The sequence below is a fragment of the Somniosus microcephalus genome, chromosome 11 (genome assembly GCF_052327205.1).
Source record: "Somniosus microcephalus isolate GS21.2 chromosome 11, FLI_Smic_1.0, whole genome shotgun sequence".
In the NCBI taxonomy this organism is placed as follows: Eukaryota; Metazoa; Chordata; class Chondrichthyes; order Squaliformes; family Somniosidae; genus Somniosus; species Somniosus microcephalus.
The window spans coordinates 218,753,308-218,776,910 of NC_140997.1; the positions used below are offsets into that span (position 1 = coordinate 218,753,308).

The following is a 23,603-nucleotide window of genomic DNA, read 5'->3' on the forward strand; positions in this document are numbered from 1 at the left end:
AGAAAATAAGTCACTCTCGCTGTGCTAAACTATAATACGTTCTTGTGTGGTAGTTTTCTTTTTCATGTTTCATGCAAGTTAACGGGTGTGATTTTTCTCTCTTCGAGCATCAGACTGACTCTCCAAATTGAACCAGCCAGGCTGTGTGTTTTACAGAAAAGACAGACAAAAGAAATTTAAATAACTACAATGAGGAGTTTTGATTGACTAGTTGGGGAGAAACTGTTTTCACTGACAGGAGGGTCGGGTCGTTAACCAGAGAGCACACATTTCAGATAATTGGTTAAAATAAAGCCGGGGGGGGGGGGGGGGGTGGCACGAGGCGGGGAGAGCGATGAGGAGACTCTTTTTTTCCACTGAGCAAGTTATGATCTGGAATGCACTGCCTGAAGAGGTGGTGGAAGCGGATTCAATAGAAACTTTCGAAAGGGAATTGGGTACCTACTTGGAAGGAATTTTTTTTACAGGGCTATGGGGAAAGAGCAGGGGAATGGGACTAATTGGACGGCTCTTCCAAAGAGCCGGCACAGGCACAATGGGCCGAATGGCCTCCTTCTGTGCTGTATGATTCTCCCAGTTGATCACCCATGGCGTTGCACAAGAAAAATCCAGACCAAGTACAATATTTAGGTCAAACCGTGTTAGAGGGCAGAGGGATAATTGGGACTAGGAGGGAGAGAGGAAGAGGAGTGGTAAGAGGGCAGGTACGGGGAGTAAAGGCTGGCATTGTTTCGGCAGGGGGTCAGGCTGGTGAACTCTGAGGAGGGGTTAGTGAATGGAAATACTAAACGGGGGAGGGGCTAAGATGCATTCTTGGTTAGGGGGGGCGTGGGGAATGTAGCGCAAGTTCGAACCTGCAAGAGGACAGAGCAAGTCTTGTGTTGAGCCTGAATTGGGTGTGTGCCTGTGTCAGTGTCACGATTTCAGGATTTGTTGATCCTTGACTTTAGTGGCAGGGTTCTACGTGAGAAGTGGCATATAAAAACGTTATCGACTGACGACTGAGCCAGAGGTCCTGAAGGACTTATCTAATACTGGGACAGCAGATTCACAATTTTGGGTGCAGATCTGCTTTTGAGTGTTAAATCTTAACTTGCGTAGAATTACATAGAATCCACAGGACAGAAACAGGCCATTCAGCCCAACTGGTCTATGTCAGTGTTTATACTCCATACGAGCCAACTCCCACTCTAATTGCCTCTTTCCCCCCCACCATATCCCTCTATTCCCTTCTCCCTCATCTATGTATCAAGCCTCCCCTTAAATGCATCAATGCTCTCTGCTTCAACCACTCCACGTGGCAGCAAGTTCCTCATTCTCACCACTCTTTTTATAAAAAAAAAAAATTCCTCATCAATTGAAATCTTGCAGAATATAGAATGATGAGAAGCTACATACAAAACTTCTGAGGAAATTTTGAGATTCCCCCTTGGGAATATAAACTTCAAAATATTAAGTGTGTTACAGTTTATGTTCAGTTCTGATATCAGACTGTGGTAGAAGGTTCAGTTGAAGTGGCACTCTGCATCCTTAGTTTACAATCCCAAGTATACGTCATTCTGTATCCAAACCAGTCTTTCTCAAACTGGGGTCCATTGACCGGAGGTAATTTCAAGCCTGTTCCTTCTTTATAAAACCGACACTGATTCAGTTCTTGTGAAGTATTCTCAGCGCTGGGCCCACCTCCTCACAGAGGCCCAAAACTCTTGCTCACTTTGCAACGAGAGCTCCCTGCCACTTGAGCCACTTCCTCTCCCTGGCGCTGCGACCCTGTGCCATCCTCCAGACACCTGATCAGATCGCTGCGGCGCCCACAAACGCGCGCCTGAATGTCGTCATGCAAACTCGTACAATCCCACAGCGCAGCTGTTGCAGGACATGCCAGCGGGGACAGTATGGCGGTGAGTCATGCTTCCAGTACCATGTGCATGGGTGCTCATGCCCTCGTTCACCTTGGCCAGTCTGCTGACGGCTTCCAGCACTAAGTGGCCATCTGTCGCTGTGGAATACCCAGAATTGGTGTGAAGCAGGCCCACCCATCTCACTGATATCTGTAAATAAATACCTGTTAAAAGCATTATTAAAACACTCTTTACATGCAGCACTTTCATATTATATGAGTACTATATTAGTATTATGATTTAGATGGGGGTCCGTGATTAATAATTCCATTTGAAAAGGGGTCCTTCAACCAAAAAAGTTTGAGAACGACTGATCTAAACCACCTGAACCCAAATTACAGCCCGCAGTTAACTTCCAGATATCCTTAGAGAGCATCCGAACCGTTCGATTTAGATTGAAGCTTTATATTCATTTCCAAATATTGATTATTCTGTGCATTGTAGTAACTGGTGTTGAGGGTTAAAAATAAGCCAGAATATGACTGAGTGAAGGAAACTTAAACCACAGCCAACACCTGTAAAGATTAATTTTGCTGCAGTATGGTGCCACATGCTCTTAAACTTGCTCCAGAGGAAGTCTTTGCGCTATTACTGGCCCACAAGGGTTCTGTGTGTTAGCTGCAGGAGACTTTTCAACTGTGTAGAAAGGTCACATCATTAAAACTGGGCCCTCCTGGCGTGACTGCAATCTCATGCTTCTGCAGCACACGTCTGATTAGATTTCAGTCAACGACACAACGTCAAGTAAATGGTGCTTGGATCCTCACTGGGGCAAAGAATGGAAAAATAAATGATCACGAGAGAAACAATGGGGCCAACTTCATGGCCAGTTTGAACACTTTCTTTTGTCAGAGATACCTTTTTGCTATTTATCTTTGCATTTTATTCTTTTTAAATTCAAAGGCTGATAATAGAATGAAGGTCAAGCTTATTTTTGGAAAAAGGTAATGATTCATAGACCTAGACATTTAATTTTCACATTTATGGATTTTGAAAGGGAATGTTGCTCTTTTAAATTATTCTGTAATAACTAATAAACTTGTCAAGGTCTCAATCGCCCCTTGTCGCTTTGTTTTGTGCTTCAGTTGTTGATTAAAGGCAGTTTTGGAGCAGTGGAAATTCAAACCACAGCTTCTTATCCAGATTTGTGATATCGCTGCGAGGGGGGAGGAGGAGAGTTTTTCCTCAAATTATTCCCAGGTTGTCGCTATCTGCGGTTTTAAAAGCATGAAGCATAATAAAGGGCAGCAGCTGACATACACTGATAAGCGTACGCGAAGGTGGACACCTCCTTTGTACCATTTGGGATGAAGGAACAATCTAGGTGGATGCAGCTCCTTTTTAATCTGCCTGGGGAAGTGGATCTAAGGTTTGTTCTCTGCACGTAGAATCCTACAATATACAGTGGTGGCCTACTGCCACAGCATGTTGGTATGCAAGATCAATTTCAATAACTTGATTGTTATTGTACTTGTCAGATGGGTGGCCCCCATTGTTCACCCCCCAACCCTCCAAACGAGGTTCTCGGAATTGGAGATTCAGCAACTCCGTGGGGGAGAGGGGTGGCAGAAGAAAGACGGCAGCCAGTGTTATGAGGCACAGAACCGCTCTCAAACTGATCTTGCGGAATATTTTACAGATTGTAGCAAGATCAATGCTGTTTTATCTGGAGGCCGGCTTTATTGGTTCCTGGCTGTATGAGGTCTTGGGTGTGTGTTTGTACGTGTGGAGGGGCGGGGTTAGAGGGGGTGCAAAAGGAGAAGCAAAATGTGTTTTCTGGTACAACCGAGAGGCAGTACAGTGGAAAAAGAATAGAATACCGAAAAAGGTGATTATCATGAAAATTGTGATTCAAGTTTTATTGCTTGCCAAGGTGGTGTGTCCAGTACTGGAGTGAATCCATTTAATTATCCCACTGTTTGAACACATTGTTTGTATTGAGCATGCATAGATATGATATAACACAGATTAGATGAGGCATAAAGTTCCCTGTATGCTACTCCAACATATCTGAAAACCTTAGTGTGCACGAAGAAAGGTATTCTCTCTTCATTTACATCGGATATGTGGCGCAAACAGGCCATTCGGCCCAACCAGTCCGTGCCGGCGTTTATGCTCCACTCGAGCCTCCTCCCGTCTTTCCTCATCTAAATCAATCAGCATAACCCTCTATTCCCTTCTCCCTCATGCTTATCTAGTCTCCCCTTAAATGCATCTATACTATTCGCTTCAACCACTCCCTGTGGTAGCGAGTTCCACATTCTCACCACTCTGGGTAAAGAAGTTTCTTCCTATTGGATTTCTTGGTGACTATCTTATATTGATGGCCTCCAGTTATGCTCTTCCCCACAAGTGGAAACATTCTCTCTCTATCCACTCTATCAAAACCTTTCATAATTTTAAAGACCTCTATTAGGTCACCCCTCAGCCTTTTTTCAAGAGAAGAGACCCAGCCTGTTCATCCTTTGCTGATAGGTGTTCCCTTGCATTTCTGATATCGTCCTTGTAAATCTTCTCTGCACCCTCTCCAGTGCCTCGATATCCTTTTTATAATATGGTGACCAGAACTGCACGTAGTACTGTAAGCGTGGTCTAACCAAGGTTCGATACAGGTTTAGCATAACTTCCCTACTTTTCAATTCTATCCCTCTAGAAATAAACCCTAGTGCTTGGTTTGCTTTTTTTATGGCCTTGCTAACTGCATCGCAACAATTTGTGTATTTGTACTCCGAGATCCCTTTGTTCCTCTACCCCACCTAGACTCGCACCCGCCAAGTAATAAGTGACATCCCTATTCTTCCTACCAAAATGTAATACCTCACATTTATCTGTGTTAAACTTCGTTTGCCAATTATATGCCCATTCTGCAAGTTTATTAATGTCCTACTGTAATTTGTTGCAGTCCCCCCCAATTTGATGTCATCCACAAATTTGGAAATTTATGTTTTTGATTCCAAAGTCTAAATCGTTAATGTAAATTGTGAACAGCAGTGGTCCCAGCACTGACCCTTGTGGAACACCACTACCCACCTCCTGCCACTGTGAATAGCTAGCCTTTACTCCTACTCTCTGCTTTCTGTCCTGAAGATAGCCAGCAATCCATTATGTTTGTCCCCTGACACTGCATTCTCTGACCTTGTTCATCAGTCTATTATGGGGTAACTTATCGCAGGCCTTTTGAAAATCCAGATAAATTACACCTACTGCATTACCATTATCTACTCTCTCTTACCTCTTCAAAAATTCAATAAGGTTGATCAAGCAAGACTTTCCTTTTTGAAATCCATGTTGACTATTCATTACTATGTTTTTGGTGACGAGTTGTTCTATTTTCTCATTTAGCAGGGGTTCCATTATTTTTCCTACCACCGATGTTAAGCTGACTGGTCTATAATTCTCTGGACATGTTCTATCCCCCTTAAATATGTATAGGTATTACGTTAGCTGTCCGCCAGTCCTCTGGCACGATACCTTTTTCTAGCGAATTATTAAATATGCGTAGCAATGCCTCTGCTATCTCTTCCCTAGATTCTTTTAAAATGCGTAGATGCAATCCATCCGGACCAGGGGTTTTATCCTCTTTGAGTTTGATTAACTGATTTAATATATGCCTTTTATTTTAAATTTCTGTGGAAGTTAATCTGTACTAATGTCTAAATCCACATTCCCTGCTCAGAATTTAAAACTCTTAACTCTTAAATACTGATTTTTGTTCTGAACAGTTTGTTCCATTATGCGCAGAAGAGGCAAACTGCACCAGGATTTCTCTCTCCCTCCCACATTTTTGGTTCAATCTTGTCCTCGGCTTATGTTGGTCTCCTTGCCAAATGCTGAAAGCCTACCTGAAGTATGATATTGGATGGAGCAATACAGATCGTGTTGAGGTAGAGTAAGGACTCCTGAATTAGCCCTGAATTGAGACTTTAAAGGTTAGATTGTTTGGCTTCACTGGTGCCTCAAATAAGTAGATTGCCTGATATGTTACTCTGATACAATAGGAAGGTACCAGATTTCATCCATGCTAAGTGTGGAGTTATTTTGTCAGGGTGCTATGTTAGGCTTAGGGTGGGAGAGAAAAAAAATTCAGACTCCCCATTCGTGATTTGCTGTCTAGTGACCACCACTGGTCAGTGTGCGGGTGTGGTATTGGAGTTGGGCAGGATCATTTGAATATTCTGCGAACGTTCATTGGGCTCCAGGGCTGACCTGACGGAGGTACCGGAGGGCTGCTGTTGCCCGTGGATACGTAGCCCAATACGTTCAGCAGAGGGAGGGGGGGAAGAGCTTATTTGAACAGCTTTCTTCAAATTCAAAAAATGCTGGAAATACTTAGCAGGTCTCTCTCTCTCTCTCTCTCTCTCTCTCTCTCTCTCTTTCTTTCTCTCCCTCTCCCTCCCTCCCCCCCCCACACACACACACAGGCGCTACCTGACCACCTGAGTATTTCCAGCATTTTCTGTTTTTATTTCAGATTTCCAACATCCGCAGTATTTTGCTTTCTTCAAATTGGCTTGGTTTAGAAGTAACATAGAAAAATAGTAGCAGGAGTAGGCCATTCGAGCCTGCTCCGCCATTCAATATGATCATGGCTGATCCTCTATCTCAATATCATATTCCCCCTCTCTCCCCATACCCCTTGATGCCTATAGAAAGAGTTTCTATAAAGTGTACTATATACAGGCTGTGCTTGACGTGATTGTGGTGGGGGGGGGGTATAGGTTTTAGAAAAATGTAGAATTCATTCAGCATGTAACGGGAGGAATTTTGTATTAAGCATTCATTGTCTAATTTATTAATGTGATTTGACTGGTGACTTCTCCAGCAAGCTGTCCCATGGGTTTTCAGGTAGCCTTGCAATTAGAAACTGTTCACTAGAAAGTGACAGAGAAGGGAAGGGAGAAAGAAATGTTGCCTGTAAGTCTGAGATAGATGAACTTTGTGGTTACTGGTTACCAAATAAGGGCTTTTCGCTGCTAACCTTTTTGTACATTCAGCTGTGCTCAGTTATACCAGTCCTCCTGAGAAATTCTGCGGCAATGAATTTCCACTTATTGTCATTGCTTATACCACCCTTTCTTCTTTAGTTTGGGTTTGTCCTCTGAATTCCTGAATCTGTTATTTGTCAAGCATTTTAAAAGCTACTCTCTCTTTCCTTCTCTCTGTCCCCTCCTCCCCCTCCCCCTCCTCTCTCCACATCCCTATCAACTCTGGCTATGTTCCCTACCTCTGGCGTGCTGTTGTGTTGGCAGATGTAAAATATATGGAACAAAATGTTTCTGGACGGCTCTGGAAATGGAAATTTTGAGGGAAAGCTTCCACACTGCTGGCTTTTGGCTATGGTGCAGTACTCCAGCGAGAGTAGAAAAAAATGAGGAAATGGGGGGGGGGGAATATGCTGAATAAGGGGGGATTACATGCAAACGTCTCGTTTGTTGCTGTAGGTGGGAGGGGGCTCGAGTTCGTAAGATTTTTTTTGAAATTTACTTTTTTGGTGTAAATTGTATATTTTGATAAAGTAGCACAGGGAGATGCAACAGTAATGTGGAAATACTGGAAGCTTTGGGAAACTTCAAGTTTTGATGTGGAGGAGGAATGTGATGGAAGACCCATTCATCCGGGTTTTTCAATATCACTTTTTATCATAACCTGTCCCTTTTTCACATGCTTTCTATACAAATCTTGCTGTAATTCGTGACAAAGTGGCCCCATTTGTGAAATTTTCCCTTTCAAAAGAGGGTATTGACACCAAAACTCCTTTCTCACTACCTCCCTGCTTTCGAAAGCCACCACCATCTGTGACCATGAATTTAGCTGCACCTCCTAGCTTTCCCCTTTTCCATCCTGCTCCTTGTCTCAATATTTTCCCATCGCTCTGTAAAACTCTCCGAGGCATCTTCTGCGTGTAAGAAGTGCAAGCTGCTATTTTAAGCAAATGCCTGGCAGCGAGAAATGCTTTAGCAACAAGAGGTACTGATGGCGAGCGTGGCTCTCGAAAAGCGGAACTCCTCTTGTTTAAATAGTTTTCTCTCAAAACATTCCTGTTGCACACAATCTCTGGTGCGATCTAGCCAACTGCTGCTGATTTCTGGGGAAACCAAACTCGCAGCATGCAATCTTTCTTCATTGCCTGCCGTGTGCATCGCTCGCTATGACCACTCCTATTACTGCCCAGCCGTGCATTCTGGGAAACACGACATTATTGCAGCCAGCTTGTGGTCTTTAACCAAGGTAAATAACTCCTCGCAGAAATGTTTATTAAAAAAAAAAATCATTTAACTTCCACCCTTCCCTTAGTCCCACACAATAAGTTGACGTGCTGTTGACAGCTATTTCGTTCAACTATTAACTTTTCTTGGTCCGCAGCAACATTCATAGGTGTGATCGTCGAAGGTTAGCTGTTATATTCAGATTAAGTAAATAGCTGAAAGGAACGTCCTCCATTTTAGATGGAGGAAGCTACATGCAGGAAGAGAAAGGCGCCTTAATTTCATAACACGTTTAAGATGGGGGAAGGGCCTAGTGTAAACATCGTGTGCTTATTTTTGGTGGGGGGGTGAGAAAGAGAGCGATCCATACACTTCTGATTAATAAAATCTCGCATCTCCGTGTGTTTCTTGTCAACTTATTCTATTGAATTCCTGCGTCCACATTTATAACGGAAACTGCCTTTGTAAATGTATGCTGTAATTGCCACCACCTGGAGGTGCTGCAGCAACCTCTTGGCAAGAAGTTGTAATTAGAATGTTAACAGTTTACAGAGGCAGCTTCCATTCCAAGTGTGAGCATGGGAATTTATAGGTCAATGGGTAATGCCTGTGGTGCTACCTTCCTCCACAGATGGTGCTGTAACCTCTCCTAGCCCGTCACAACACAAACAGCTCCAAGGCATCGCATTTCCAATCGCCAGTTACCATGTAAACATTTGTACAAGTGTCACCAAGCAGAATTCCCCCCTTTTCCCACCACCATAACACTCCCCACACCCCCCCCTCCCTCTCCCAGCTGCTGCTTGTCTAAAGAAGCCAGATGTGAGCTGCTTTGGGGGCTGTCTTTACAAATAAGGTATACATTTTGAGTGCATAATTTGCCAATAATTGAGCTAAAGTCTGCTCGTGCTAGTTTATACTTCAATAGGAAGAAAATGCTGGATTCTCTTTCCGCCATGTTAGTATTCTGTATTGGTACTACTTTGTATGGCAGATGTAGAGCAACAACTATAATTTTACATTTAGGTGGTTAAGCCAGACAGTTGCGTCAGGAGTAGCGGAGTGTTGCTGTGATGCCTCCTTCATATTTGTGAATCGGGTATTGAGTCGTTCAATGTTTCATGGGCTGTTCTGGGTGACCACAGTCGCACACTGGTGGGTTTTTAATTCTCCATTTGTGCATCAAGTATCCGCCATGGTTTGTGCGGATGCGGTTTAGGGTCGCCCATAAGCTTTGCGGAAGATCAAAGCCAGGGATCTTCTGCATCGGGTCTTTCACGAGGCGTTTGTTTGTGGCTTCTTGTGAACTCCATTCGGCTTGCCAAGCATCGTCAGGGTTGAAGTGGCATTGTCGAAGGTTAAGCGCATGGGCCCATAAGGGGCTTGCGGGATTCAAGCGGTGGTGAGGGACGTTGTTGAGATCCTGGTGGATGGGTTGGTTTTCCACGATTTCGCTGGACTTCCCGGAGGGTTGCGGCATCGCAGCGATGGATGGGGGAGCGATGTGCGACAGCACGGGCGGCCAGGGTAATGGGGTCGACTTGAGGGTTCCAGTGATGCACCACATTGCAGTGTTCAGTTGGACATCAACAAGTGGCTACTTCTGGTCCATGCACTGTACTTGGCTACGGAGTGCACGAGGGCCATCGCTGATGTCCGTAGCACTGATGTTGATGCTCCCCAACTTGTGGTTCCAAGTTTCTGGACCAGGTTATCACATCTCCGCTGGCCACCTTCCTTTTCTTCATTGAGGCTAAACCCTCTTTCACTTCAGCTGTGCAGATGGCGGTGGGGTCTTGTGGAGGGATTTGAGGTCATTGTCCAGAGGAGTTGACGATGGATCTCTTGCTTGGTGTTTTTGTCGAGCGGTCCATTTGTGCTCTCTCCACCAGTTTGGAGGCTATGGAGTTGGGCCTGACTTGTCATGTCCTGTGCGCTGTCCGACTGGTTGTACTGTCTGAGCAGGTCCTGGGTCCCTTTTGTGCAGCAGGGAGTGTATTCTTCCTGGAAGCCCCAAGGGATACTATTCTTGGTGGCGGCGGTAAGGAGGCCAACAAACTAGTGATAACATTCTTGTGTCGCGGGGATTCAGATCACCACTTTTTCGACGGCTTCCCTATAGCAGTCCAATTGGCTTTGGCCAGGCTCCACCATGGGATTTGTTTCGACAGGATCACGGGGTTATCGATGCCGACGTGGGTGGTGATGGGCCATTGTTGGCTATCGAGGAAGAGATGGAGTGTTTTGCGGGATGTGTGGAGCGTGCTTCCGCTTTGCTCTTTGGAATCGATGGTAAGGTCGGGGTTCTAGTCTTGTTGCCAGCCAGCGGAGTGGAAAGATGCTCGATGTTTGGGATTGAAGACCAGTTGCAGATTTTCGGTGGACATCCAGTCATTGAGGTCTTCAGCGTTGGTTTAATTTGTGTCATGGCCTCACATAGTGTGGTGGCTGTTAAAGGCACCAACATATAGGGCTGGGATTGGTGCACCTGGGAGTGCTGGCTTTGGCAATTTCAAATTTGGGTGCTTTGTACACGTTGATAATGTGCAGCTCCCCTATCTTGATGGCGGTGCTGTAGATGGCTTCTTCAGTTGGAGTTAATGCGTTGAAATCCATGATGGTGTTCTTCATGTATATGGCCAGGCCATATTTCAGGTGGTAGTGGCTAGTCGTGGGGTTGTATCCATGTTCCATAGATGGGCCGAGTTACTTTGTGAGGCGTTGCTGGTATTCATTGCAGTGTGAAAAGTTTTTGATTGACATAAATTGCGGACGTGCACAAATATGGAGGCCTGCCTTAAGTGCTGGCAATTCCTGTGGTCGCTGCTTTTTAGTCATCTTGTAGAAACAACAGACCGCTCAGGTACGTGTCATTTTCAGTACAGTCTTCAAAGACAGCCTCCGTTATCTGATCAATAGATGGCTGACCGTGTGCTGGGACTGTAATTTAATTCAGCTGCTCTGGTGACATCACCAACTGCAAGGCAGAAACTTCAAAGGTTTATGAATGTCAGCGGATCCCAGAGACTGAATTGCTGATGGCTTTCACTGCCAGATGTTGCTTGTTTGTAATAAACACTGAACAGCTTGTATGTTTGTTTAAAACAGCGTCTATTCTATACACTGTATTGCAGCAAAGTGAATTGAGCGTAGCAGAGGCCGCATTGTGCAGAAAGTAGGCTAACAAAACTGATTGTGACACCGGATAATAACCTGCTGGGTGCGGTGACATGAGCCACGTGGGTTAGGCTTGAGTGATTGTCGGCTTTGTCTAAGCTATGACAATTTGAACGCCAGAACCTTGTGTTTTAGAGCTCCCTTTTGAGTTGTCCAGTGGAGCTCGTTGGTTGCTGCCTCCGTGGTTCACCATTATGACTCTGAGCTTTGCACTGGGGCTTCCTAGCACATAACTGCAAGGGTGGAAATGTTTTACAATGTTACAACCCTGGTCTAACATCTTGTTCCATAATTGTTAAAATATGGTCAGCTGGTGCAAATGAAAAATGGTACAATTTGTTTTACAAGATCCAAAACTCATGTGAATAATTTATTAGCATTAAGTGTGGACATATGTTTCTTTTAACTATGCTTATCAATTTGTATTGGATGAGCATAATCATATATGCTACATGTTACACTGCTCTCTGAAACGGTCATGTACAGTCACAGAATCACAGAAACCCCACAGTGCAGATAGAGGCCATTTCGACATATCCCACCCGATCCCTGTAACCCCACGTATTTAATCCCCCTAACACTAAGGGTCAATTTATCATAGCCAATCATCCTAACCCGCACATCTTTGGACTGTGGGAGGAAACCGGAGCACCCGGAGAAAACCCACGCAAACACGGGGAGAATGTGCAAACTCCACACAGACAGTCACCCGAGGCCGGATTTGAACCCGGGTCCCTGGCGCTGTGAGGCAACAGTGCTAACCACTATGCCACTGTGCTCCCCTCGTAGCGAATCTGGTCCGAACTGCAATTGGTGACCAATAGGGGATTACCTGCATTAGCCGAGGAATTCGGGTACTTTGCACCGAAGGGAAGGAGCAGTGGAACCTTCCTGGCATTGTCGACTACTTGCATGTTTCAGTTTAATTCAGTAACTCTTCCATATCAAAATCAGACAATTGCAGATGAAAATTTCAACTTTGACTCAGCCCAAGTGATGCAATCCCTTTGTCCTGTGCCTGCTCTGTAGTGTCTAACCTCCTTTATGTAAAGAAAAGCATCTTTATATTCACAAACTTCTTCGGAAAAATGACATGACCCCATGCAGGCAGTTTTTTGGCAGTGATGGGGAGCATATGGACAGCTCATTCAAAGAGCTGGCACAGGCACGATGGGCTGAATGGCTTCCCTCTGTGATGTGAGATTCAACACTATGCTGAACTGTATAAGAACATTCCCAAATTCAATCTGTTGTCTATGGAGTTAGTTAATCTCCGCCAAGGTGACAGCAGGGGTGCTACACTCGGCCTCAGTGCCCTGCCCTAGGAAGGAAAAAGATCCTGTTTGGGTTTCCAGCTTTTGACCACTGAGGTAATGCTGGCTGGAAAGTGCACAGGTGGAAATATGCCTGAGGACCGGATCAGGCTTGGCTATGATGCGAGCCAGAATCACGTTGCTATTAGGCACGAGGAGTGGCCATTTGAATGACCAACCAGAGGGTTGCTGAAATGATTCCCCAGCGAGAATTGTCTCCTTCGAGAAGAAGGGGAGGAAATTGGTAAAGAAAACCTATATTACGGAACTGTGAGTAGTAATAATTGTAAAATAAAAAGTCAAAGCCACGCATATGTTCTGATCAGTATCTCTACTGGTGAGTCTGACCATAATGCACTCGTGATTTAATCACTCAAAGGTTTTTGCAGCCAGTCTCACTTCTGGCGATACTTGCCATATCACATGGCTGGCTAGAATATAACCTTCACTTCTGTTTCGTGTTCAGTCTGTTAGAATTGGGGTTTTTCTCCTGCAATAAGGCAGATTTATTCCTGCAATAAGGCAGATTTCACAGGCAGGTCTGCAGCTCTTCGAAGCAAACTAATGCACCTTGTGCATGGTGAAATAACAGAAAATGCTGGAAAAACTCAGCAGGCCAGGCAACATCCGTGGAGAGAGAAATAGTCAACATTTCGGGTCAAAACCCTTTGTCAAGACTGAAAAAACACAGGAAATGAAACAGATTAAAAGGCCAGTTTGGGGGCTGGGAAATGGGGATGAAAGAACAAAAGAGAAGTGAAGAGACATTAAGAGGTATTCAAAACCAGACGAGATGGTGATAGGACTAGTGGAGACAAAAGACGGCTCTAGATTAGGTGTGAAATGCGCTGGCAGAATGGGAGACAGCTGCCATGTGGGAGAGAGAAAAAGGGGAGGGGGGGGGTGCCAAAGCAAAGGTGTGGATAAAAAATATAAGTAAAAATGTAATAGGGGCCGAGGTTATGATCTGAAATTGTTGAACTCGATATCGAGTCCGGAAGGCTGTAAAGTGCCTAATCGGAACATCTCTGCATGGATGTTGCCTGGCCTGCTGAGTTTTTCCAGCATTTTCTGTTATTTTGGATTTCCAGCATCTGCAGTATTTTGCTATCGTACTTGTGCATGAAGTGAATGGGTTAGTGTGTCACAGAATTAACAATTAGCCTTTTACTTGTTGAGTATAAAGCACCAGAAAGATATGTGGGTTGCCAGCCATATTCTACTGATCACTTTGATCGATGGAACAACACCAAGCTAACAGTATATAGTTCAGGCTAAAGCTTCAGAATAAACTAATTGTAAGTTGCAAATTTATACACAAATAAAATAAAAAGCAGTGCGTTACTTGACTTTCTCTGAACTCTCTTTTTTCTTGCATTAATATAACAACGCATTCGGACATTTTTAGTGTGCCTTTTTCAGTATCCTTTTAACTGAACCTTACGCGCCTTGGGATGTTTTGCTACGTTAAAGATGCAATATGAATGCAAGTTGTTGAATAAATGCACTCTTGCTCCATGGGATTCTGTCCCACAGCTGTGCTGTGAAACTAAGTGGAGACAAATGTACCAATGATGTGATGAAAGCCTTCAGTATTTATCCCAGCTTGAGGGGCCCTTGTGTACAGAACTATCAAACAAGCCAGATTAAAGATACTGATGGGAGATGCTTGTATTCCTTGTTGAGAACTGACGCTCGGTATCTGCATTACCCAGGAATTACTATTGCTGCCCCAGTGTCCACCAGGCCTGTTTTAGTACAACAAAAGTTATTTTTAGATCGCTGAGCCATTAGAGATGATGTCTACTTCTGTAAACTCACATTCTTTGACGCCTGTCTGACTGGAACCTGGAAATTAAATCACTGCTGTCTGAGAGAGTCTAATGTGGTTAGCACTAATTCAGAAGCTACCTGCGCATGCAAAGTTTCACAGTCAGAAGAGAGTTTCTTTTGCAATTTAAGATGTAATGACTTCAGACAGTATCATACATTTTGCTCTTCTCAGATCCTCCAGACAATGAAAATCTGATCAGAAATTTTAAAACCCCAGTGCCCTCGGCTGACTATAATTTAAATAAAAGGTATGCACGATACAGATATCAATCTGCAGGAGTGAGAGTCCACCTTTCAGACCTTGTAACAAAAGCAAATAAATACATTTTGATTAGCCAAGGAATATGTTGAAAATAAAAGCAGGGTTGTATCAGTTTGTAATTTTTTTTTCCAGGATGTTTGACGTTGGCGGACAGAGATCTGAGAGAAAGAAGTGGATCCATTGCTTTGAGGGTGTCACTGCTATCATCTTCTGTGTGGCTCTTAGTGCATACGACTTGGTCCTGGCTGAGGATGAGGAGATGGTGAGTAATACGCCGCGGGACTCTTGACAATTCAACAGGTCAATCTTTTTCCAATAAATATTAATGTTGCTCGCTTTGAAAAGATATACAGTGGCCAACTCTTATTACGTGTGTGATTTAGACAAATCTCCATCCATAAAGAGCATTTTCAAATGGGCCGATTTGAATCCGTTGTAATCCTAATGTAATACAGTTCTTGTATAACAAATGTTCACAGGTAAATGGGCAGCACGGTGGCATAGTGGTTAGCACTGTTGCCTCACAGCGCCAGGGACCCGGGTTCGAATCCAGCCTCGGGCGACTGTCTGTGTGGAGTTTGCACATTCTTCCCGTGTTTGCGTGGGTTTACTCCGGGTGCTCCGGTTTCCTCCCACAGTCCAAAGATGTGCGGGTTAGGTTGATTGGTTATGATAAATTGACCCTTAGTGTTAGGGGGATTAAATACGTGGGGTTACGGGGATCGGGTGGGATATGTGTTGGTGTAGGGGTTACGGGGATCGGGTGGGATATGTGTCGGTGCAGGCTCGATGGGCCGAAATGGACTCTATCTGCACTGTGGGGTTTCTGTGATTCTGTGATTCTGTGAAATAGCTTGGTGAAAGGGAAGAAAGTTACGCCGGCTGCAAGGATGGTGCTGTGATTTACTTGATAAGCTTATCACAAAATTGGCAATCTTCGTAGAATAGGATGTGGTCAATGCAGTGTTGGAAATTAGACCGTAAATAGCTGGGTGTGGGTTAAATGTTCAGCCCAAGCACGAGTCAGGAAATGGCTGCTCGCTCGAGTCTCATGCACAACATTTTAAAAACGGGAAGTTGGAAGACGTGAGTTTCCAGTAAGGTCTCTCCCTGAATGGAGAATCTCAGGAAATAGTATTTGTGCCCACTGAGGGCAAGGGAAATCTCTACAGAGTCCAGTCGTATTTTGAAGAGAAGAGGAGCACTTATTTTTTCCCCCATTCCCACTCCACTTCTGTGTGGTACTCTATCAAGTGTAATGCAACAAGCAGGCTCGCTTTACTGCATTTCAGGGGGTAATTTCTGAAAAATAGTACCATTACCACAAGTTTTCAGAGTCCCAGATGCTGAAATGCTTGGGAGGAAACTAGTAGAAGTATCTGGGCACAAATCCATTCCAGACGGATGGGATCTTTGTAAGGATATCACATGGAGTAAGTTTTGGGGCGTTTCAGTCCAGTTCCTAGTGGGCATGGGCCTGCAGCACAAAACAGCCCCTAATCTGGCAATGTCACTCAGATAGGCCTCATCTGGGGAATGAAAACCGCCTCATTGATGCAGTTAGGGGTGTTCTTCTGAGGCTGGGGCTGGTGCACATTATGCAGTGTAGAGGGAGCTTTGTATCTGCACAACTGGAAGTGCTTGATCCTGACACTTGAGTACCAGAGATGGAAAGTGTTCCATTTTCCAGCATTAAATATTCCTTACCTTGATCACAAAAAAAACAAGGTGTCTGTCCCCTATCTGAGATCAGGTACTTTCTCTGAGCAAATCACAGATGCAAACCTGTTTAAGAATTATCTGGCTCCGTAGAAAGCACAATGTGATTGCATTGTCTGAGCTCAGTATTGCTTAGGATCATAGAAAATTACGGCACAGGAGGAGACCATTCGGCCCATCGTGTCCGCACCAGTCGACAAAGAGCTATCCATGCTAATCCCACTTTCCAGCTCTTGGTCCATAGCCTTGTAGGTCACGGCACTTCAGGTGCATATCCAAGTACTTTTTAAATGTGATGAGCATTTCTACCTCTACCACCCTTTCAGGCAGTGAGTTCCAGACCCCCCCACCACCCTGAGTGAAAAAAGTTCTCCTCAACTCCCCTCTAATCCTTCTACCAATTATTTTAAATCTATGTCCCCTGGTTATTGACCTCTCTGCTAGGAAAAATAGGTCTTTCCTATCCACTCTATATAGGCCCCTTATAATTTTAAACACCTCAATCAAGTCTCCCCTCAGCCTCCCCTGTTCCAAAGAAAACAACCCCAGCCTATCCAATCTTTCCTTATTGCTAAAATTCTCCAGTCCGGGAACATCCTTGTAAATGTCCTCTGTACCCTCTCTAGTGCAATCGCATCTTTCCTGTAATGTGGTGGCCAGAACTGCACGCAGTATTCTAGCTGTGGCCTAACTAGTGTTTTTAACAGTTCAAGCATAACCCCCCTGCTCTTGTATTCTGTGCCTCGGCTAATAAAGATGGTGTGGAGATGCCGGAGTTGGACTGGGGTGGACAAATGTAAGAAGTCACACAACACCAGGTTATAGTCCAACAGCTTTATTTGAAATCACAAGCTTTCAGAGCGCTGCTCCTTCTTCAGGTGAAGTGGAGAAATGCATAAAGACACAGCTTATATAGTCAGAGAATCATGTCAGATGTTTACAGGTCTGCCTTAACCACCTTATCTACCTGTCCTGTTACCTTCAGGGATTTATGGACATGCACTCCAAGGTCCCTCTGTTTCTCTACACTTCAGTATCCTGCCATTTATTGTGTGTTCCCTTGCCTTGTTAGCCCTCTCCAAATGCATTTCCTCACACTTCTGGATTGAATTCCATTTGCCACTTTTCTGCCCACCTGACCAGTCCATTGATAGCTTCACTATCAACCATACGGCCAATTATTGTATCATCTGCAAACTTCTTAATCATGCCCCCTACATTGAAGTCTAAGTCATTGATGTGTACCACAAAAAGCAAGGGACCTAGTACTAAGCCCTGCAGAACTCCACTGGAAACAGCTTTCCAGTCACACAAACATTCGTCGACCCTTTGCTTCCTGCCACTGAGCCAATTTTGGATTCAACTTGCTACTTTTCCTTGGATCCCATGGGCTTTTACTTTTCTGACCAGTCTACCATGTGGGACCTTGTCAAAAGCCTTGCTAAAATCCATATAGACTACTTCAAATGCACTCATCAACCCTCTTGGTTACCTCCTTTAAAAATTCAGGCTAGTCAGACACGACCTTCCCTTAACAAATCCATGCTGATTGTCCTTGATTAATCTGTGCCTTTCTAAATGATAACATAAGAAATAGGAGCAGGAGTAGGCCAATCGGCCCCTCGAGCCTGCTCCACCATTCAATAAGATCATGGCTGATCTGATCCAAACCTCAAATCTACTATCACTCTACATCCCTCCCAAACCCATGTGATCTCCTGGGAGAGGCAAAAAACTAGATTAAAAAACCCAATGGCCAATTTGGGAGAAAAAAATCTCAGAATTTTTTCCAAGAATTTGACCACCACCGAGGTTAGGCTGACTGGCCTGTAATTACTCGGCCTATCCCTTTCTCCCTTTTTAAAAAAACGGTGCAACATTAGCAGTCCTCTGGCACCACACCTGTAGCCAGAGAGTATTGGACAATGATGGTCAGAACCTTCGCTATTTCCTCCCTTGCTTCTCTACAACCTGGGATACATTTCATCTGGACCTGGGGATTGATCCACTTTCAAAGATGCTAAACCCCTTAATACTTCCTTTCACTGTTTATTTTATCTAATATTTCACACTCCTCTCTGATTGCAATGTCTGCATCACCCCTCTCTTTTGTGAAAACAGACGCAAAGTATTCATTAAGAGCTATACCCACGTCTTCTGCCTCCGCACACACATTACCTTTATGGTCTCTAATAGGCCCTACTCTTTCTTTAGTTATCCTCTTGCTCTTTATGTATTTATAAAACATCTTTGGCTTTTCCTTGATTTTATTTTTTCATGCCTTCTCTTTGCTTTCCTAATTTCCTTTTTAATTTCACCCCTGCAATTTCTATACTCTAGGCTTTCTGCAGCATTTAGCTCTTGGTGTCTGACATAAGCTTCCCTTTTTTTGCCTTGTCCTACCCTGTATGCACCTTGACATCCAGGGGGCTCTATATTTGGGAGTCCCACCCTTTTTCCATGTGGGAACATATTTGCCTGAACCCCCACTATCCTCCTTGAATGCCTCCACTGCTCTTCAAGTAGCTGTTTCCAGTCCTCTTTTGCTAATCATAGAATAGTTACAGCACAGAAGGAGGCCATTCGGCCCATCGAGCCCGTGCCGGCTCTCTGCAAGAGCACTTCAGTTAGTCCCACTCCCCCGCCCTTTTCCCTTTTCCCTGCAATTTTTTTTTCCTCGGGTACTTATCCAATTTCCTTTTGAAAGCCATGAGTGAATCTGCCTCCACCACCCTTTCAGGCAGGGCATTCCAGATCCTAACCACTCGCTGTGTAAAAAGGTTTCTCCTCATGTCGTCTCTGTTTCTTCTGCCAATCAGCTTAAATCTGTGTCCTCTGGTTCTTGCCAATGGGAGAAGTTTCTCTTTATCTACTCCGTCCAGACCCCTCATGATTTTGAACACCTCTATTAAATCTGCTCTAAGGAGAACAACCCCAGCTTCTCTAGTCTATGAAGTCCCTCATCCCTGGAATCATTCTCATAAATATTTTCTGCACCCTCTCTAAGGCCTTCACATCCTTCTTAAAGTGCAGTGCCCAGAATTGGACACAATACTCCAGTTGTGGCCGGACCAGTGTTTTATAAAGGTTCATTCATCATAACTTCCTTGCTTTTGTACTCTATGCCTCTATTTATGAAGCCCAGAATCCCGTATGCTTTTTTGACTGCTTTCTTAAAATGCCCTATCACCTTCAACAATTTGTGCACATATACCCCCAGATCTCTCTGTTCATGTATTCCCTTCAAGATTGTACCCTTTAGTTTATATTGTCTCTCCTCGTTCTCCCTACCAAAATATATCGCTTCGCACTTTTCTGCGTTAAATTTAATCTGCCACGTGTCCGCCCATTCCACCAGCCTGTCTGTGTCCTCTTGAAGTCTATCACTGTCCTCCTCACTGTTCACTATACTTTCAAGTTTTGTGTCATCTGCAGATTTTGAAATTGTGCACTGTACACCCAAGTCTAAGTCATTAATATATATCAAAAGCAGTGGTCCTAGTACCAACCCTTGGGGTAAACCCACTGTGTACCTTCCACCAGTCCGATAAACAACGGTTCACCACTACTCTCTGTTTCCTGTCAATTAGCCAATTTCGTATCCATGCTGCCACTGTCCCTTTTATTCCATGGGCTTCAACATTGCTGGCAAGCCTATTATGTGGCACTTTATCAAACACCTTTTGGAAGTCCATGTACACCACATCAACCGCATTGCCCTCATAAACCCTCTGTTACCTCATCAAAAATCTCAATCAAGTTAGTAAATCACATCACATCTCAGCTTAGTGAAATTGGCTTTTAACATAGAAACATAGAAGATAGGAGCAGGAGTAGGCCATTCGGCCCCTCGAGCCTGCTCCGCCATTCGATGAGATCATGGCTGATCATCCAAACTCAGTACCCCGTACCTGCCTTCTCCCCACATCCCTTGATACCTTTAGCTCTAAGAAATATATCTAACTCCTTCTTGAATATATTTAAAGACTTGGCCTCAACCGCCTTCTGTGGTAGAGAATTCCACAGGTTCACCACTCTCTGGGTGAAGAAATTCTTCCTCATCTCTGTCCTAAATGGTTTACCCCTTATCCTTAGACTATGACCCCTGGTTCTGGACTCTCCGACCATCGGGAACATCCTTCCTGCATCTAGTTTGTCCAGACCTGTCAGAATTTTATAAGTTTCAATGAGATCCCCTCTCGTTCTTCTAAACTCCAGCGAGTATAAGCCCAATCGACCCAATCTCTCCTCGTATGTCATTCCTGCCATCCCAGGGATCAGCCTTGTGAATCTTCGCTGAACTTCTTCCATGGCAAGAACAGTTGAGAACCTTTACTCCTGATCTATCTTTGTCCTTTTCCATAGCTATGCTAAATCTAACTGAATTATGATCACTACCACCAAAATCCTCTCCCACTGATACCCCTTCCACCTGCCCAGCTTCATTCCCTAAAACTAAGTCCAGAACTGACCCTTCTCTTGTTGGGCTTGCTACGTACTGGCTAATAAAGTTCTCCTGAATGCATTTTTAAGAATTCTGCGCCCTCTATACCTTTTACACTGATTCTATCCCGGTTAATATTAGGGTAGTTGAAATCCCCTACTGGACTGCAAGACTGTTTCCAGTGGGGTTCTGCAGCGTCCTCTGCTTTTTGTGGTATATATCAATGATTTGGACTTGAATGTAGGAAGTATAATTAAGTTTGCAGATGATACAAAAATTGGCCGTGTGGTTGATAATGAAGAAGGCGGCTGCAGACTGCAGGAAGCTATCACTGGACTAGTCAGGTGGGCAGAACAATGGCAAATGGAATTCAATCTGGAGAAGTGTGAGGTAATGCATTTGGGGAGGGCTAACAAGGCAAGGGAATATACTATAAATGGTAGGACACTGAGACGTGCAGAAGATCTGAGGGACCTTGGAGTGCATGTCCACAGATCCCTGAAGGTAGCAGGACAGGTAGATAAGGTGGTTAAGAAGGCAGATGGGATACTTGCCTTTATTAGCCGAGACATAGAATATAAGAGCAGGGAGGCTATGCTTGAACTGTATAAAACACTAGTTAGGCTGCAGCTAGAGTACTACTTGCAGCTCTGGTCACATTACAGGAAGGATGTGATTGCACTAGAGAGGGTGCAGAGGAGATTTAGGAGGATGTTGCCTGGGCTGGGGAATTTTAGCTATGAGGAAAGATTGGATAGGCTAGAGTTGTTTTCTTTGGAACAGAGGAGACTGAGGGGAGACCTAATTGATTTGTATAAAATTATGAGGGGCCTAGATAGAGTGGATAGGAAGGACCTATTTCCCTTAGCAGAAAGGTCAATAACCAGGGGGCATAGATTTAAAGTAATTGGTTGGAGGTTGAGAGGGGATTTGAGGAGAAATATTTTTACCCAGAGGGTGGTGGGGGTCTGGAACTCACTGCCTGAAAGGGTGGTAGAGGCAGAGACCCTCATCACATTTAAAAAGTACTTGGATATGCACCTGAAGTGCCGTAACCTACAAGGTTACGGACCAAGTGCTGGAAAGTGGGATTAGGGTGGATCGCTCTTTGTCAGCCAGCACAAACAAGATGGGCCGAATGGCGGCCTCTTGTGCTGTAAGTTGCTATGATTCTATTACTGCCCTACTGTTTTTGCGCTTCTCAGAAATTTGACTACATGTTTGCTCTTTTAGCTCCCTCTGACTATTGGAATGTTGCACACCGCACCAGGTTGGTAGTAGGGAAGAAATAATAAAACCGGGTTCCTTTGTTCCAGAATCGCATGCACGAGAGCATGAAACTGTTTGACAGTATTTGCAACAACAAATGGTTCACAGACACTTCCATCATCCTCTTCCTCAACAAGAAGGACCTGTTTGAAGAGAAGATCACCAAGAGTCCCTTGACTATCTGCTTCCCTGAATACTCTGGTATGTACTCAAGTGTGCCTTTAGTAAAAGAGAATATTGGTTGTGTACAGCTGGGCTGATCAGCATTTGAAAGAGAAAGCTAGGTTAACATTTTGGGTGTCGCCATCCGTTAAGCTGATGACATCTGATCAGGCAGCAGGCCTGAGATTTTGCCCTCTCTTTGTCTTTCAGATACTGACTGACTGACATTGCATTGCCAGCATTGTATTTGTTTCAGATTTCTAACATTGTTTTTTTCATATCTAAATGTGCCTTTGTCCTGAGTTGGCATATTTCAAAAAATTGCAAGCTATTCAAGCATAGTGAAACTGATCTTGATTTTTGTCCTCCTTTCAAAAAAATATTTTGTTGTCAAATAGTTTCCTCAGTGTACGAGGTATAGTGAAATTGTATGTGGCGCTCTATAAATTTAGTGGATTTTGTTGCACCCAGCACACAGATGACATCCTCCTCCATCTCTTCTCCACCCCCCCCCCCCCACCCATGATCTGCTAAAAGTGCTGAGCACACTTTTTTGGCTGACTTTATACTATTTTTTTTTTTTTAAGTCAGCCCACCAAAATCGTACAGTCAACCACACGTGGTATATAAGCTAAGGAAAAGATCCAAATGGAATAAAACCACTCCACAAATTCACAGTATATGCTTTTACAAAGTACCCTCAAATGATTTTAGGGTTAATTTTGTTTTGAAGTGCTCAGATCACACTTTCAACAGTTCAGTTCTGGGCACCACATCTCCTCAGGAAGGATATACTGGCCCTGGAGCGGGTGCAGCGCAGGTTCACCGGAATGATACCGGGTCCAAAAGGGTTAAATTCTGAGGACAGGCTTGTATTCCCTTGAATATAGAAGAATAGAGGGTGATCAAATTGAGGTGCACAAGGTAATTAATGGGATGATAGCAAAATACTGCAGATGTTGGAAATCCGAAATAACAACAGAAAATGCTGGAAAAACTCAGCAGGTCAGGCAACATCCGTGGAGAGAAATTTGAGTTGACGTTTCGGGTCGAACCCTTCTTCAAAACTGGAAAGAAAAGAAAATAGATCGAAGGCAGGGCTGCGATCGGACAAAAGAATTAAAAGAAACAAAAGAAGTAAAAGAGACAATAAAAGGTGTTCGAAGCTAGACGAGATGGTAATAGGCTGAGATTAGGTGTGAAGTGTACTGGCAGGGCAAGAGATAGCTGCCAGGTGTGTGAGAGAAACAAAAGGAAAGGGGGGGGGGGGGGAAAGGAGTGGAAAAATTACAAGAAAAAATGTAATAGGGGCCGAGG

General features: G+C 44.2%; 1 protein-coding gene across 1 annotated transcript in view; it reads left to right on the plus strand.

The window, feature by feature from the left end:
• The window catches only part of gnai2a (guanine nucleotide binding protein (G protein), alpha inhibiting activity polypeptide 2a), a 254,199-nt gene that overhangs the window by 210,789 nt on the left and 19,807 nt on the right, over window positions 1–23,603 (plus strand). The window contains exons 6-7 of the mRNA XM_086001979.1: window positions 14,825–14,954; window positions 22,172–22,325. Of these exons, the coding sequence (XP_085858105.1) occupies window positions 14,825–14,954; window positions 22,172–22,325 (284 nt within the window). The remainder of the gene's footprint in view (window positions 1–14,824; window positions 14,955–22,171; window positions 22,326–23,603) is intronic.